General features: G+C 36.7%; 1 protein-coding gene across 1 annotated transcript in view; it reads right to left on the reverse strand.

The window, feature by feature from the left end:
- The window catches only part of sntb1 (syntrophin, basic 1), a 30808-nt gene extending 15696 nt beyond the window's left edge, over window positions 1–15112 (reverse strand). Inside the window, exons 1-2 of the mRNA XM_081388127.1 lie at window positions 13732–15112; window positions 2521–2737 (exon numbers count right to left, since the gene is read on the reverse strand). Coding sequence (XP_081244253.1) covers window positions 2521–2737; window positions 13732–14236 — 722 coding nt within the window. The 5' untranslated portion in view covers window positions 14237–15112. The remainder of the gene's footprint in view (window positions 1–2520; window positions 2738–13731) is intronic.
- Window positions 15113–18431: the final 3319 nt, after the last annotated feature.

Consider the following 18431-nt stretch of genomic DNA (forward strand, 5'->3'; position numbering starts at 1 on the left):
CACACTTCCTGTGAAATGTTATGGTTAATCTCACAAACCACAACGTTCATTTTTCTCACGACAAAAGTACAATATAGTGCAAAAATAACATGAAGCTAGGAGAACAAAAAACACTGTGGTTAGTGTGATCACTAGAGCAAAAACACATTCAGCAACACAAAATGAAACATCTAAGACTGATATTTTATTTAAAATATTTGCATCCTCAAAATAAAAGTTTGACTTCAAAAACAAGACTTCTTGTTTAGAAAATGGTGAATATGTTTATGGTTTTGAAACACAAGTATTATGTATAATGGCATTTTGTTGATATAAATTAAGGAGACTTTCTACATATTATGCATGTTAACTATATTGCATTGATACACTACAGACCAGATAATTATATTCATAAGTATATAGGTCATATACACATGCACTACCGTTTAAAGGCACACTATGCAAGATTTGTCCCTTAATATAACAGCTTCGAAATAATTTCGATGGTAAACAAACTCGTAATAGGGCGAATCATCCCGATAGCAAAGCAGGGGGGGGGGCAGTTATTATATTATTATTATAAATTACACTCATAGTAGATCATATAAATAAATACATCCATATAAATGTTCCAGTTTATCTACTGGACACTGCTAACCTGAAAACGTATTGTTACCTTTTTGCACCAAGCATCATTTTAGCCTCTTGATCAATATTTTATTTGTATATTTACTATTTATTCTTTGGACATGGTATGCAAATACGTCACAGGTTTGGTGTTTGGCTTCATGTCTTGCATTTTGTTCTGAGTGTTTTTTTTGGGCCCAGCTAAAGCACTCTGGTAACATAGGAAATCTTTGAAGTCATTGTTGACATGGACTTTGACGTTGTCCTCCATTACTTTTGAATATATGAAGGTTCACTGACAAGCAGAGGACACTAGCACTCTTTAGACATCAAACATGACGGAGTGAGCGACCAGCATAAAGCATTTGTTGCGTGGAGTGCATTACCATGGGCTGTCACATTCATCCTCTAAATAATGAGACCCCTTACTGCACATCCTGAGACGGCATTAATGTCTAAAACATTTCAAATCACTTTCTCCACCATCTTTAACAAGCATGTCCAAACATCTAAACGTCTAAAATCTGTGCTTGCTTGGGGGTCCGAAAAGATTTTGATTCTCCTGATCTAAGATGTTGAAATTTTTTATGAAAACATAACATGTGGGTTTAGAATGACAAAAGTTTCATAGGTAAATGATAAAGAATGATAACCCGATTTTCCTTTTTAGGTGAACTCTCCCTTTAAATTTTAAGCACTATTTCTTTGATTTTCTCTTTTTGACAAGAAACTGAGTAGGAGACAAATAAAGAAAAATAGTTAAAGAACTAGATTTGATTGTGAAGAAGTGCGTTTGGTCTATTTGGAAATGAGACTGTCCTAACCACAACCTATAAACCCACTTGTCAAAGCCACACACTTGACCATATTCTAGAGTAGATCTAAGGATAATAAGTGAATTTACTGAAAGGCCATCAAGATATGCACACATTCATTCTTATGCCTAATATGCTGAAAACGGCTCTAGTTGAGGCGTTTGCACCTCTGTATATTACTGTTGGTCGTTTAACATTTCAATCGTATCACAGTTGTCAACAATTAAGTGTTTAGCTACTTACTTAAATCATACCTCACATTTTGACCAATAAAACTGAAGTTCCATGCTGTAATTCACACTTTGCTTCTGTAAAAAGTAACAGTAATGCCCACCTTCTTTGATTGCCCATCTCAGTCATTCTGGCATAAACTATGTTTCCATCCACCTATTTTTATGCCAATGTTGGGATAAAAACCACTGGATGCAATTGGCAAGTTGAGCATAAATTCTAAAAATGCGTATAAAAAAACATATGCACTCATTTGAGGAAATGCCCAAGTCAAAGTTTGTCATCAAAATGGTTGGGTACAATGACCTCCCAGAACTGTCGCACACGATTGTATTCCCAAACATCAGGCATCCACCGCCAAACGCAAGATAAATTGACAGCGTGCATTTCTTTTTTGTCTACGTGCTGTCTTGATGCGCAAGTTTCATTATGGATATTTTGCGGCAACGATTTTGTTTGTTATCGAACATAATGTTTTAATCGTTTTATGCGATATTCTAATTTTGCAGCCTAAGTTCGAAGCTTTGGATGGAAACAGCTATTAACGAGCGCTGATCAGCTCATGAGAAAGTATTTATTTGGTAATTATTTCATTACTTTTATTACACTCCTCGAAAGAAATACAACGTTCATGGGTGTAATTTCATTAGACCCATGAAAATACAAAATAAACGATTTCCCCAAAGTATTCATTCTTCCCAATGTTGAATTCAGTGTGAAACCATTTAAAACCATTTGCTATAATATTTATTAAAATATTCTGTAATGTTTTAAACATTTATTTATTGGACTTTGACCTCTGATAAAGTAATGCTTCAAGTTTGCAAACTTCCTGTGGTCAATATATTGAATGCATTAGAAGCAGTACCTGTTTTCTGGGTCAGGGACAGTCATACTGCGGGTGATGTAGCACATTTTGAGGGGGATGTATCTGCGGTCGCCCTGTAAGGACAGTGAGGGGGGGCTGGGGATATCGAAGTGAGGACTGCCGAGACGAGGGGACTCAGGAGGCGGGGTCTCCCAGCCAATCTCAGACACCGGTGAGCCTTTTTTCACATATGGCGTCGCTTCCCTCATGTATTTCACTAGAACAAAAAAGAAAAGGGTCAGTTGAGGGTCGTGACATTATTACAGTTCACTACTGTGAACTGTTCGCACATTCTCTTCATCTAAGCTTCTTTTATAAAAAACAAAACAGTATCGATAGACGCCCATACCTAAAAAAATCAACACAAAACAGCTCTGCGAGTTAATTTTCCATCACGTGTGCACTGGGCCTTAGCCAGTCAGAAATGAAAGCAGGAAACCCCTACGCAAACCACTTCACTCCCACAGCTGTCCTGAGTGAGGAGATCAATTCACCGCATATTTGCATACTATTCGATTGCATTTCTAGACGATTGCTGCTGGCTTTATGACAGGGCAATGAACTTGAGGCTGAAGCATCTGCACATGAACGTGCTGATAACCGAATTACAACTGCCATGCTTCTCAGGTGAATGTCACACTGAGGGCCAATTATTCCCATTCCATATGACAGCTTAATCTTTACAGGAAGCAGTTGACCATGTGAGCACAGGGCTATTTCACAATAATAGAGGCATTTCACAATTTACCCATAAAAGAGACAAATGGGCTGTTTGGCTATTTGGCATGGCATCAATTTGGTTAAAACATAGTCATTCTGAATGCCTGAGGGCAACATACAGTTGCATATTCCATAAATGCTTCTCTCTGCAAAAACTTTTGCACATATGTGCTGCAGTGTGCCAAGTAAACAATCCCTAACTGCAGGACCAAGTAATAAAAGATCAACAGAATGATTTATGACGAGAAAACATAAAAAAATTCACTCTGCTGGTAGACACTTTTCAAAAACAGGGTGCACTTTAGTGTCCCATTACTTTTTAAAATGACTAAAAACAGTGTTAATGTTGTAAAATGTATCAATTATGAAACTAATCCCGTTCACACCACCGGCCTTAAAGCAGCTCTAAAAAAGATAATAGTTTCATTACTCAGCTCAATTTATTTATTCAGTGTTGTCAATGTCTGTCAATGTTGCAAAGCTCATAAACAAATTATTGCTTTATAGTATTGCATTATTACAGGATTGTAATACAAATAGAAAAGAAAACTAAATATAATATTTAGTTTGTACCTCCTTTGGTACCTTTCTCTGACCATTTGTTGGAAACTTCAAGTATTGAGTTTGAGTATTTGAACATTTTTTATTGTCTGGAATGCATCCAATCACTGTTTTGTCTAAAAAAATGTATCCTGAATTTGGGATAAGAAGCTTTCTCTATTGTGTGGTATTGCTCAAGTAACACACACACACAGAAGTGAAGAGAAGACAATAACATACATTTTCTATCTGCCTCCAACTATACTCTGTATGCGTTATCATGACCTTTAGTTTACATGTTAAAACAGGAAACACAACTTGCAAAGCTGGTGTCACTAAGGCTAAACGCCTAAACAAAAATCCCTGTCTTTACAACTTCAGACTGATAAGATTAAGAACAAAACAAAGCAAGATAACTATCTACAGAATCCATAAACTCCATCTAAATGCAGAGGCACAGAAGTGAGAAGTTCAGAATGCTACTGCCAAAGTCTCACATGTAACTGTACTTCACGGTCAAGGATTCTTCTGTCAGCTCTTGCATAAAACATTACAACTCAGAACTTTAGAGTCCACCACACAGCAGGTGGAACTCTATTCACAGGGCTAAAAGCTCCTGTGGTCCTTTATCCTCAAGGACAAGCTAAGAGACTAGCTACAAACACAAACTTATGAAAAGATTTTCTATGTTCTACAAAGGCAAAGGGATAACTTTGTGCTTAAACAGTTTGTTATATCTTATCTTTGCTTATTTACTTAATCATGTCACTTCAGTGGCAGGCAAAAGATGTTATGCAAATCTCCTTGACGTTTTGTCACTAAAATAACTTTCTGAAAATTCCTTTTAAAAAGTTTTTTTTCTTCTATCCAAACGCTGGTTTGAGCCTGTTGGGTCATCTTTTCCTGTGCTAGGTAGTTTTTGTGTTACCCAGCCAGGTTAGTGGCTGGGTCAATCTCACTGATAGTAGAAACAATACACACCTCCACACCCTCCCATAGATATGTATGTACGTAGATGCCTCATTCGACTGCTCCAGACATGTCGGCGCGAGCGTCATCTTGGAACGGTCAGCGTATCGTCACTCTCAGTTAGCGATGGGAAGTTCGGTTCATTTTTTAGCTGACTCGGATCTTTGAGTCTCCTTCAGCAAAATAAACAAATCTTTTTTCCAAATCATTTCGTTCACTTCAGCAGAATATAATTAAAATGTGACATGTTAAAGCTACAATATGCAAACATTTTTTGCCACAAGAGGGCGCTACATTCCAAACAACAACAACGGCGTAGCTTGATGACGATGTGAAGGAGTGTGGAATGATGGGAACTGTCGTTTTAAACTCCACCATGTATGTAAATCAGTCAGACGGGAATCGAAAAATCATGTTCATGGATGAGGCTAAGTTCTATTTTTATAATGACATGCTTTTTGTGGCGAAGGGGGCGTGGTTCAGCGCGGTCTGTAATGGGAGAGAGAAGAGACGAGCGTGGGACGCAAGTAGGTCAAGTGCAAATGACGAACACCTGTGTCTTATTGCTGTGATCTGCTTGGAGAGACCACTTATAAGCCGCGCTGGAACGAGAGAGAGACTGAAGAGAAAATTGGACGCAGAGAAAGATCCACATGATCCACGGTGAATGCGCGTTGTGCACGACTTTTGTTTGTTTTGCTTTATTTTAATAAAGTCCCAGTCACGCCGACCCCTGTCTTCTTCCTTCCAGACTCTTAAACCTCATCACACTTTTATTTCATTAAAATTAATTAACCGCAAGAAAAGTAAGTTTTAATACTAAATTGGTTCTCATAGATGTTACTGTATGTCGAATTCATTGTTGTGATAACGCGGCGCAGTTTTACGTGTTCTAAACAATTGTTGTAAAAGTACATTCGAACATACCCACATCATTTGCCAAAATACTGATTAATCTTTATGTATAACACATGCTATATTTATTTACATGGCCATAAACACCAGACGTGATAAACAATGTCAATAAACTAAACACAAACCTAAAGCAATAATACTTCCCTTACATAAACATAACTATTACAGAATGCTACATTTGGAAAATATAAAATTAAGCATGCTTTGTCGACAGAACCAGCTGCAATCGGTAAAGAATAAATGTGTTCCATAACGACTGCACGAAACAAGCTAACGTTTGTTGCTTGATAGACGCTACAACTACAACTTCCGCATTTGTCCAGGACTCCACGCAGAACGAGCGGAAGCCGAGGGTAACGCGGATGTGACGCAATTGACTGGCGACTCCCAGCTCCCCCCTGCTCTAACGCCCCGTTTCCTTGGTTAAAATTGCAATTTTCTCACGATTTAAAAATAGTTGGAAACATTTGGGATATTGTAAGTAATCAACTTAACAAAATATATAACACTGGCCTTGAGATTATGGGATATTTTAATGCAAAATTCTTGCATATTGTACCTTTAATAGCCAAATTCCAACTTACGCAAACTCTCGAAGAAGAGTTTAATTCTCAAAGAAATGGGATAACCTTTCACAGGTGAGTATGTGTTGGTTTGTGTTTATGTATATGTATTGTGGTTATTACTATGGTACTTTTTAATAGGGACGCACCGAAATTAAAATTCAAGTCCAAAACTGAAATTGTAGCTTTTTCATTGGAAATGGATAACAGAGAATTGCACTTGAATTAAAATGTTAGCCTACATTAAATTATTATTTCAAAAATTCTGTATTTAGAACCAAATTAATCCCAAATAAAATATGTATCCTGGAAACACGTGGTTGTGTAGTGTATTTGACAAAAATTTAGAACATTTTACTGGAAGGTTAAAATAATAACCCATGTACGAGGTAAAAATAAGGTAGTATTACAAATGAAATACCATAAATCAACCCATTATGCTGAGTTAAATGAACAAACCAACATGCTAGAATAACCCATGGCTGGGTTTGTTCATATTTGACCCATAAGTAGGTTGCAAAACAACCCAAATTGGGTTACTTTTGACCCCACATTAAAACAAAAAAAAGGGTTAAAAATGATTTCCTAATGCTGTTGAGCAAGGCTTCCAAGCAAAATGTAAATTATGAAAATTAGCAATGAGAAATGGTGAAGTGTTTATGGTTGACTGCCTTCAACATGCGCTATTTAATCTCTGTTTTATTGAAAAACAGTCCATGACAGATCCATTTTTCTGGAACATTCACACTTGGGAGTGGACGTTAATTGCTCTCATTATATGTGCACTCAAAAGAGAATGTTAAATGTGCATCAGCTGAGAGCACCAACAATGAGAATTTAAATAGGAACCTCAGTTTCATGACCACAGCACCACTGAAATATCAAAAATCTGTCCAGAAATTCAAATGAGTATCTATTCACTTACTCACTTTCAAAACCTCGTAAATGCAGTTACGCTACTGTGGATGAAGCATGAATAATTTTGCTGTCAGGGTGATGCCAAAAAGATTTCTGAAAGGGTTAGTTCTGTCATAATTTTCTCACCCTCATGTCGTTTCAAACCCGTAAAACTTTTGTTCATCTTCAGAACACAAATTAAGAACTTTTTGATGAAATCTGAGAGATTTCTGTCCCTCCATTGACAGTCCACGCAACTACCACTTTGATGAATAAACATTCATCAACTCACACATTTTTGAAGCACTAAAGTGGTAGTTGCATAGCTGTCTAGATATCAGATGTCATTAAAAATATCTTCATTAAAAATATCCGAACATAAACAAATTTCTTACGGGTCATATGGGACGACATGAGGGTGAGTAAATGATGACAGAAATTTCATTTTTGGTTGAACTAATGTTTTTTGAAAGAAGTCTTGTATGCTCACCAAGGCTGCATTCATTTGATCACAAATACAGTAATATTGTGAAATATTATTATAATTTAAAATAAATGTTTTCTATTTTAATAAATTTAAAAAATGTAATTTATTTTTGTGAGGGCAAGGCTGAATTTTCAGCATCCATTACTGCAGTTTTCAGTGTCATATGATCCTTCAGAAATCATTCTAATATGATGAAGAGAAGAGAAGAGAAGAGAAGAGAAGAGAAGAGAAGAGAAGAGAAGAGAAGAGAAGAGAAGAGAAGAGAAGAGAAGAGAAGAGAAGAGAAGAGAAGAGAAGAGAAGAGAAGAGAAGAGAAGAGAAGAGAAGAGAAGAGAAGAGAAGAGAAGAGAAGAGAAGAGAAGAGAAGAGAAGAGAAGAGAAGAGAAGAGAAGAGAAGAGAAGAGAAGAGAAGAGAAGAGAAGAGAAGAGAAGAGAAGAGAAGAGAAGAGAAGAGAAGAGAAGAGAAGAGAAGAGAAGAGAAGAGAAGAGAAGAGAAGAGAGTTTTTAATTTTTAATTTTAATTTTTTAATTATATTCTATACAAATACCCAACAACTTACAAAAAAAAACAGCAATATTCACTACTTATATTAAAAAAAAAATGAAGAGACTTTGTGAACGAAATCAGAGTTTTGAAGTGAATCACTGAAACTGGCGATAATGGCGATGTTGGTTCATTTTACATCACCAGCAAAATCATTGCAATTAGTAATATTGCATAACATGATCACATAACAAGTTGGTTGTTCAGAAGAGAACAGCTGGGCTCGAATACCAATATTAAACCAAAATGTCTTCTAGGTGGTTTGTGCATTTAAAACATGAGATCAATGTTACATGAAACCAGTTATTCTAGTCTCGTGGCTGCTGTTCAAATATCCATAGTTTACCTTGTGGAGTTTACTTTTTTTGAGAATATACATTCCTTTGTCTCCTGACCTTTGTTGAAGGGAATGTTGGGAATTGAAGGGAATTGAAAGAACTGGCCAATTTGCATTACAAACATCAGGTTGGATCAAGGAAATTATATTGCTGTGGATGATTAGAACTTGCATTTCCCTTAACCATTAACTAACTAGGCAACAAGTACTTAAGTAAACGACAGAACGACTGAGCTTGCATGTACCGCAGATGTGTTGTCCCTGCTCCCAGTGTCTACTGCATGCTTTGAGGATGAGGTCATGTGACTTGTGAGTGGTCTTCACTACACGATTCCCTCCCTCTGTAATAGACCAGCCCTCATTCCAATCCCCGTCTCATTCTCTCTCACTTTATCATTTATTTACAATTCTGAATAAGTGAGTGAACGAGAAAGAACAGAAAGCATGTGGCACATTCCAGGAATGATTTATTCGTACCTTTGGCTTATGCATCTATCTTAGTTAAGATTACTAAAACCGTTTGCAGAGTCATGCTGTCACACTGTGCACTAGTAATATCGAGAATGTGCTTTGACTTCCAGAGTGTTTCATTTTCCCTATTTCTTTGTCAAGGCTTCAACAGCGAGTCTTCGCTTATGACTGTAATTGGGTGTTTTTAGAGAACAGTGATTCTAGTTTAAAGCATATCGAAGAATACAGATGCTAAATTTTTTCTTCAAAACATTCTACAGGCCTACAGTACAATTATTTCTCTGCCGTTATTTTCAGTGCAATGTTGTGCTGTGGAACACTTGTCTGTACACACATTTACATGAGGACAGCTTTTTTTGCACTGTTTATCTAGGTTTTAAAAAATTAGATGCTTTGTTCAAAGAGGAAGAAAAAGGCCCTTTTTTGACTTGGCATGAAGTTTGGATGCATAGTGATTCAAAAAAAAAAAAAAGTAATTTTACTTGAGTCATAACTAGAGAATTGGGCTTTTTTTGTGCAGACAGGTAGCTATCAACTTGTCAAATCCCTTGAGATTTTATTTTTTTGTATCATCCAGAGACCTTGACTTCAATATGACTAGCTCTGTAATTTTGCCAAAGACATTGACTTGTCCCCCATGACAAATGTGTTTCTCAAGAATATATAGCCTATAGACAAAGAAGGGCATCAGGGAATATGTTAAAAGACTACGGTGTTGATTGATAGAGTGGTGACAAAGCAAAATACAACTTTGGTGTAGTACTTCTGTAAGAGTAAAAGGATGTGCAAATATTTCTGGCAAGAAACATCAAATTTAATTATTCAAAGAAGCCAAATCCCAAGGACAGGACAAAGGAATCATGGGCTTTGATTTGACATGCAAAACTCACTCGCTTGCGCAAATAGTGAGCTTTATGGACAACTGGTTGATATATTGGATGCTCTGTTCACTGAAATCGTCTTGCATTTTTCTAAACTACTGTACTTAATTGACCTACGAATATGGTAACACTAGTTGGAAGTTCTGTTTTAAATCAGAATTTCTGTTTGAAGATTTGTAATGAATCCAACTAGTGAAATGTTTCATCACTTTTTTAAAGTGTACTGATGATAACATGAGTGCTCCTCACCAAATTCTCCTTTTCTGCTCTAAAAAAAAAAAGGTGTTAAACCTGTTTTTAATTTTAATTTAGTCTTCAGATATGTTAAAGCTTTAAAGAAATATAATTAAAATTGAATTATTTATGCACCCTCCTGTTGTTCTTTCTTTCTAAAATACTAAAGATGTTACCTAGATGGTGACTAGAGGGGTTTTCAAGCTGCAAAGTTGACAACAACAAAAAAAGAACCAAAAAAAAAAGGCAATATAGAGTGCCAAATTCTTTTGAAAGTCGGATGAGAGATTTGTGTTTTGACCAGGACAAAATTGTATTTATTATTCACTGAAAATTTGCCATAACTCTCAAATCTTATTCATGTTATTTGAATGCACATATCGAAATGTGGTGCACCAGGATTGGTTTTGTGACACATGAGAGCCAATGAAGTTTAAAAGGATAGTTCACTTTGAAAATGAAAATTCTTTATTTTCTCACCCTCAAGTTGTTCTAAACGTGTACGAGTTTCTTTTGTTGAAATACAGTTGCTGGCCCCTATTGACTTTCATAATATGAAAAAAAAAAAAAAGTACTATGGAAGTCAATGGGCACCAGAAACAGTTTGGTTGACAAATTATTTTGTGTTCTACAGAACAAAGAAACTCATACAAGTTTAGAAAAACCTGAGGGTGAGTAAATGATGACAGAAGTAAACTATCCCTTTCATTTCATTAACATCAAACCCGGCATTACACGACTTGATGTGCCATATTTCACATCCCCTGGTCACTATTCACTATCACCCTATGAGAAAAAGCCAGCAAAACACTTTGGCGAATTTGTATAAATTCATAATATCTCATTTGTAAATTTCCATACAATTTGCTTACACCCTACTGAGGGTTAGTTTAGGTGTGGACTTCAAGCTTAGTTTTTTCTAGAAGCGTACATTTATGAATTCATACAAATTCACCAATTCATAAAATAGTTAGGCTGCATTTTCCCATGAGTTCGGGTTGGAAAAATTAGCGTCAATCAATACTCTGTTAAACTTCCATGGAGGACACAAAGTCATATAATACTGGAATAATATGAGGGAGAGTAAATTATGACAGAATGTCCAATATTATTTTATCCTGCTACAAACTTGGATACCAATATCTGCCCGTCATTGACTAAACCTCGGTCTGACATGACGCCAAAGGCAGATAAATTCTGAAGAATGAGGATATGACACATTTTTTTAGCACATCTGTGTTCACTTAGTCACAGACATCAGGTGGGGAGCTGCAAAGTCATTGAACAAGCCTGGCCAAATATAGATGTGTAATCTTGGTATCAGTTGCATGAATCAGCTTGAAAGAAACAAATTTAAATGTTTAATTTCCAAAGTAATCTGGCAGAGTTAGGCTACTTTCTGTCATGCAAGCCTGTATGGAAGTAAAATAATGCCAAATGTTTTTGAAACAAAAAAGCCTGTTGAATTGCACTACTTGAAAAAAAATATGTAGCCTATTGCATTAACCATGCTTGCATTTTAACGCATTGTATTTTTAGGGCTTGCATTGTTATGGGCTGAAATTCAGTATGGTTGAATATTTAATCTGTGAATATTTCAATTCAAAACATTTCAAACACATTTTCATTATTAAAAATCCATAATCCATATTCACCTTTCATATTTCACTTCCAAAATATTCAAACTGTTTAAAAATAGGTCCATTTTATTTCGCTTTGCAAATTCGCTTCCACAGATTCAGTGGTTCAAATTCGACAGTACGTTGACATCCAGGAACTGCAGGAAAAGCAGTAGATTACCGAGCATACTCTCCATCTGCTGTTAGTCCACCTCACCAGCAGGGGGCGCAAAAGCGCGCGTTGTTGACAAAGACCAGAGCAACCGTTAGAGCAAGCCATTCATTCATAAAAACTCATTTACAGCAATTGAGCAATATTTTTAAACAGTTTGAATATTTTGGAAGTGAAATATGAAAGGTAAATATGGATTATTTCATTTTTAATAATGAAAATGTGTTTGAAATGTTTTGAATTGAAATATGCACAGCTTAAATATTCAACCATGTTGAATTTCAGCCCATAAAAAATGCAAGCCCTAAAAATACAATGCATTAAAATGCAAGCATGGTTAATGCAATGCCTATTTTTTTCAAGTAGTGCAATTAAACAGGCTTTTTTCTTTCAAAAACATTTGGCATTATTTTACTTCCATAAGCCTGTCAAACTTTTATGGTCATTCAACAGGGAAAACGCAGAAATCAAAACATTCTTCTCCATGGCTGATTGCCCTGTTTAACTGATTTACAGAAAGTGACTAATCTGACCCTCAGGTCAGTGTACAGGAAAATCCTTGAATATCATAAAAAAATACAGTACAGTGCTGGTATGGGGTTAAAGTCTTGTGTAGCAGTCTAGCAGAGAACAGCTAATATAGTGTATTTGCATACATTCCCCCATGCCACTAACAATATACTCCTATACAATATACTGTGACCGGGATTTTAAGATGTAGGCTACACGTCACACATAAAGAATACGGATTACAACAGGATGCATTCTTACAATGGCATCTTTTACAGGATAAATACAAGACATTTGCCTGAATTGGTGCCCTTACTGTAAATTCTCCTTTATTTTGATCTCAATAACAATAAATGTTTTGTTAAGTGCAATCAAGAGATACATTTTATTTTATTTTAAAGAGAGAGAGATACATTTCCCTGCCTACAATATGCTAGGAATTAAATGCCATGTGCAAAATGCATATTTTGCACATGGTTGCATATTTTGCACATGGTTTGAAATGGTACATCCTTTTTCCACTGTATGTCATGTACCAGGTATTTTCAGTCTAGCTGCTGTTGCTCACGTATATCTAAACACATTTCCTATGACCCTCAGCTGTATTGTGAAAATCATCAACATGACAGAGCAGAATGAAAGTTATGAATGTCCCTCTGAAATCTGTGCTATGCTTTTATGACGCAGAGGGAATTTCAAGGCTTTGTCACTCTCAAGGGTGCTTTCATCCTCAACGTACAGCAAACACGTCCATCACGTTCATCACTGCTGTCAATAACCCAGACAGCAACATAGTGTCCACATGTACCAGATGTGGCCTGGATCTGGGCCAACACTATGTTGCTGTCTGGGGACCTTCTACATGTGTAAGCGAAGGACGTGTTTGCGGTACCCTAATGTAGTCCTGCTTAAAAAACACACACAGCCTGACCTGATGGTCATAGCTGGTCTATGATGGTGTCTGAGATGGTTTGGTTATATAGGACTTTTTTTTTTTTTTTTTTTTTTTTACAGGCAATCATCATGTGAGCTGGTTTTGGAGAGGAATTATGCACAGACCAGCTTAAACTGGTTTACAATGCCATAGATGAACAATTTTACGTTCCCCTTTCAGTGAACAATTTTTTGTGTGAAGTGTGAAGAACAATCCAAAGAACCTTTTTCTACTAAAAATAACCTTAAATGTTCCATGGATGTTAGGTTCTTCTTACAGAACCATAATGCAAATACAATAAACATTGTGTACAGTGTTATGTTGTCAATGCTTCAGTTCTCAATTAACAGGTCCCTCACAACTGATACCTCCAGCCCCACTGAAAGGGTTTCCAGCGTTTCTCCAGTCCTGTACTTACCTTCCAGCATAACTTCTCTGCCCGCTTTCTTCAGCACCTGCACCGCCTCGTCGTGCGTGGCGTCCCGCAGATTGATCCCGTTCACGGACAGTATCGCGTCCCCCACATAGAGCGCTTGAGTCTGATCCGCAGCCAGACCCTTGAATATCTTACTAATAAGAATAGGCATCTTGTTCTCCTTCCCGCCTTTGATGCTTATCCCTAATCCACCGACCTCCTGCTTGATAACTTTGACACATCTTTTACGGTTCGCAATCGCTTCGGGAACTTGTGAGTCTGTAAAAGGAGTCCATACTCCGGCTTTGGGACTGTTCGTGGGGTCCGGCTGGTCGTAGGAGCCGTTGGTGGTGATGCCGTTGAGGTTAACGCTGGTGTCTGTCGCGGGATCCTCGCAGCTGAGCGTCAGGGACTCGTCGCTTAAACTCGCCAGCACCGCGTGCCATCGCTCCCGTACTAGCACTTCCAAACATGCACTTTTCTGCACTCTGTTGCCACAAACCGCCATCTTTGAAGCATTCTTAAAATGCCATGTGATTTCATAGACACGCACAGGACTTTACCCCCGACCAGGGAAAAAGTTGTGATTCAGGTTGAATAGTTTCAGCCCCTCTATAGGCTCCGCAAGCATATCCTCTTTGGGTGGAGCAAATATCTGAGATGTCCTGTGAAGCCATGCTGAACTCTCTAGCTGTCAGGAAATGTTTGGATTGACGTCTGTGTGATTCATCGAAGTAGCCTACTGTGTATATGTTTTACCTAAAATGTGTTTAACACTTCCTCCTCTAATGAAAGACGGCCAGTTAATTCGTTCAGTCGGCTCAGTTGGGTTATTCATGTTTGAAATTGGCAGTTTGGGATTCATACGATGTCTTTCAAGGGATTTTTAAAAGGATTGTATTGCTGTGGGAAATGTTCTAGGTGACGTTCCGTCTAACGAAAAGTGTTCCTGCGATTACCTCAGGTGAAGGCGATTTCTGTTCACGAGCGTTTATTTACCTCGTGAAAACACGCAGCCACTTGTAATCACACGTTTGTGCTTGAAATATTGAAACTCTAAACACAATAAAGCATTTTTTATTTTAAAAGAAGGACTAAATTATAACCATCCATAATTACGCCTTATGGAACATTGATTTCCGCTGGTGTGATTCACACTAATTGCAGACAGTGTTTTGAATGAAACTGAAAGTTGTTTTTGCATCTTCGTTGATGTTGTCTTTAAATGTACGTAATGGAAAAAAGTTATTTGTGATTATTATCTACAACAAAGGTGACAATACGGATATATGTGTAACAAAACGTTGCAGTGAAAGGTAGTCAACCTACCACAGAGAAGTCTGTCACCGCAGAGTCTAAAATACACAGAGTTTTTAGTGCCATCTCGTGTTTATAGTGTTACTGCACTTATATGCCACCAGTGAAGAGAAGTAATAGAGCAAACAAACTGTTTTTTTTTTTTTTTTTTTTACAATTGAATGTGTTTAAGTTTTTGTGTCTGAATTAAATGATCAGATTCCACTAGCTATGACCTTTCCTCAGGATGTTTTTATCCTTATTTTCTTTGCATTTTAAATTATTGATATTCTCTTATTTTGTCGGTTTTACGCTATATTATCTTTATTATTTTTGTCCACAAGTCTTATTTACTACTGTGAAATGTATAGAAACAAAATAAGATTATTATTTTTTAATTACAGAAAAACATAACAAAAAACAACTGACAAAAAGCCATGGAATCATTGTTGGACTAAGCACTTTTTAAAGTTTGTTTGATTAATTTTTTTTTTTTTTAATGAACAAATTGTTTTTGTGCTTGACTGACAATCAAAGCCAGAAAAAGAAATAGCTGTAGATTAAATTAAGCCCTCAAAATAGGCATTTTCTGTAATGCAGGTTAGATTTAAAAAACTTATGTTGATTCGAAAATCTTTTTTAGTTGCACTTCCACTCTAGTCCACTCTTAGTTCAGAAGCAGACTTTGAAGCAAACACTTTGATCAAAAACACTCAAACATGATCAGAATTATCTAAAGTTACTGAGAACAACAATAGTGTTGCTGAGTCAAATGTGCCCTAAACACTGTTTCATGTCACTCTGGATTTGATTAAGATTAAATAAAGGATTAAGAGTACTTGCATGAAATTTACAAGTTAACCTCACTACAACTTGCAGGAATTTGTGCCTGTAATTTACAAGGGCTGCTGTACCCAGGAGAATGTTTTTCCTCATTTCTTCCTTTCTAACTTGTGCAAGTGCTTTTTGTCGGTCCCTCACGATTGTGAAACAGCAGGGAGGCGCATGCAGCTCATTAGAGTTGAAATAAAAGGCCATGTTGAAACGTTAGTGCTCTCCCGTGTGTGGTGAGAAGAGAATGACTCAAGGGTGAAAGACAGATTCTGCGATGCACTTTTATTACTTCCTCACTACCATCGAGATTCTCTCTGCGTGTGGTTTAATTAAAAGATGATCTTAAAATAGCCGACACAATGAATCAGTAGTGATGTGAAAATTATTCAATGACTCCTCAGTATTTCTGTCATAATTTTAGTTTGAGGTTTTAAACAGGACACAAGATGGTTTTATTTTTATTTTACCTTTAAAAATGTAAGTGATAAATAAGACATAAGTTTCATTTGTTGATGTACTTTCCCACACATGATCCTTAAAGTAGGCATGAAACGGAAGTTGCGATAGTCATTTCAATATGAATCCATATGATCTGTAATTTTGCGTGAGGGTGAAAATATTTACCCCTAGAAGAGTAACCTTTTATTTTAGCCCTCGAAATTGAGCTAATGTGACCGCACCATCCATTACCAATCAAATATTCGTGGTTAGGCTACTGAAATATATGGTAAACATGACGTATTATACACTTAGAAGAAGAAACAATTAGTATATACTAATTTTTAGAAGCTATTAAGTATATACTTTGAGACCCCCCCCCCCCCCACACACACACACACACACACACACAATTTTTGTTTTTATGTCTCTGCCGGCTGTCATTGTTGGGACCGCTATTGCATTGGATTGCATCATGGGAACATCAGAGTGGATGACCAAGCTGTAAATTCTTTAGCCTACTAAGAAATTCACTTCAAGATGTCAGGGCCATTTTTTAGAAATATTTTGGACCTCTCGGAATTGTGCTGTCACATTCCTTGCTGGAAAAGTGTACTAAGATAAATTGCCAAGGAATGCTAAACTTCATTAACTCCAGCAGAATCTAAGAATAACTGTATAAGGAATAGGTAAGCAAAATTCAGTGTTTAAGGCATTTATATCCACAATCCATCATAGCAACTGACAGGCCATTTGTAGCACACCTTTAAGCAATGCCTACAAACTTGCTGCCGTGTGGTCTGAAACAAAAATCTCATTCCTAGCTTCATATGTTCCTTCTGTTCACTCTAACACATAGTCTGCTTTTATAGCGTCTCGGCAATGTTTTTTTTTTTTTTTTTAGAAAAAAAAACGTTAACACTTTCTATGAAGTCCATGATTATAATGAATTATTGCTCCAATTATACTTATTTATAAATAAGTATTACTATTCTATAAATATGTACAAGCGTCTACGATCGGTCAACGAGCGTCGGCTCGTGGTTCCATCAAAGAGAGCCACAAAATCACTTTCCAGAACATTCTCATTCACGGTTCCATGCTGGTGGAATGCTCTCCTCACCCTCATCCGGAATGCAGAATCCCTGGCAACATTCAAAAGACAACTGAAAACCTATATCTATTCCGTGAGCACTTAACCTCATAAAAAAAAAAAAAAAAACAACGTTTCTTTCCTTTTCTCTAATCCTCCCTTATCGGGCTTATGCTACTCTGAACAATGCCTGAACTTCGTATTTTGAGCACTTCTTGCGTTGTTTTTGCCTCTTCACGATGACTCGCTTAATTTAGTCCTAAATTGTAAGTCGCTTTGGACAAAAGCGTCTGCTAAATGACTAAAGGTAAATGTATAAAGACTCATTAAGACCTAGCCTATATACTGCATTATAAGAACAGTTATAGTCATGGGTGCACATAACTGGTGCGCATGCCTGGTAAAAATAAACGATGCGCAGCAGAAAACGTGGAGGGAAGCGCATTTGAGTACCAACATTTTTGGGGACAGGGACATGTTTACTTACTGGAGTAGGATTTTTCTCTATCTCTGTTAAGATACCATAATGATAAGTGTGTTCACTGAGTTTACGCTCTGAAGTTGGGAGCTTATGCTTTTAAAGCTAGCTTGCTAGCCTCTTGAAATTAGAACTAGCCCTACCTTTAACACTTGTTTAATATGTGAAGCTAAATACTGATGCCAAATGCTCTTAGATTTCAAATACAGCTCAAACATTTTCATATAGCCACATTAAATGAAAGCAGCAAATCTATATTTGGGGTAGGCTATGTGGTGGTCTTATAATATGCTTATATGCAGCACAAGATGTGCCAGAAGTGTGATCATTAAAATAGCACATCTAAGAGGCCTGTATTTTTCTTCTAAAGCCAATTATGGATTTTATATGTTAAGGCTAATCGTCCTCTCTCCACCCAACATATTTTTAAGATCTTGAAAACAGAACTTACATGGCCAAGGATTCAACCAAATTTCCCCTTGATCATAACAATTGTCAAAATATGGAAATGTGGAGCAACATAATTATAAGAACACCTTAGGCTATATAAGGTAATTAGAGCAA

Source organism: Scardinius erythrophthalmus, assembly GCF_964197995.2.
Source record: "Scardinius erythrophthalmus genome assembly, chromosome: 16".
In the NCBI taxonomy this organism is placed as follows: domain Eukaryota; kingdom Metazoa; phylum Chordata; class Actinopteri; order Cypriniformes; family Leuciscidae; genus Scardinius; species Scardinius erythrophthalmus.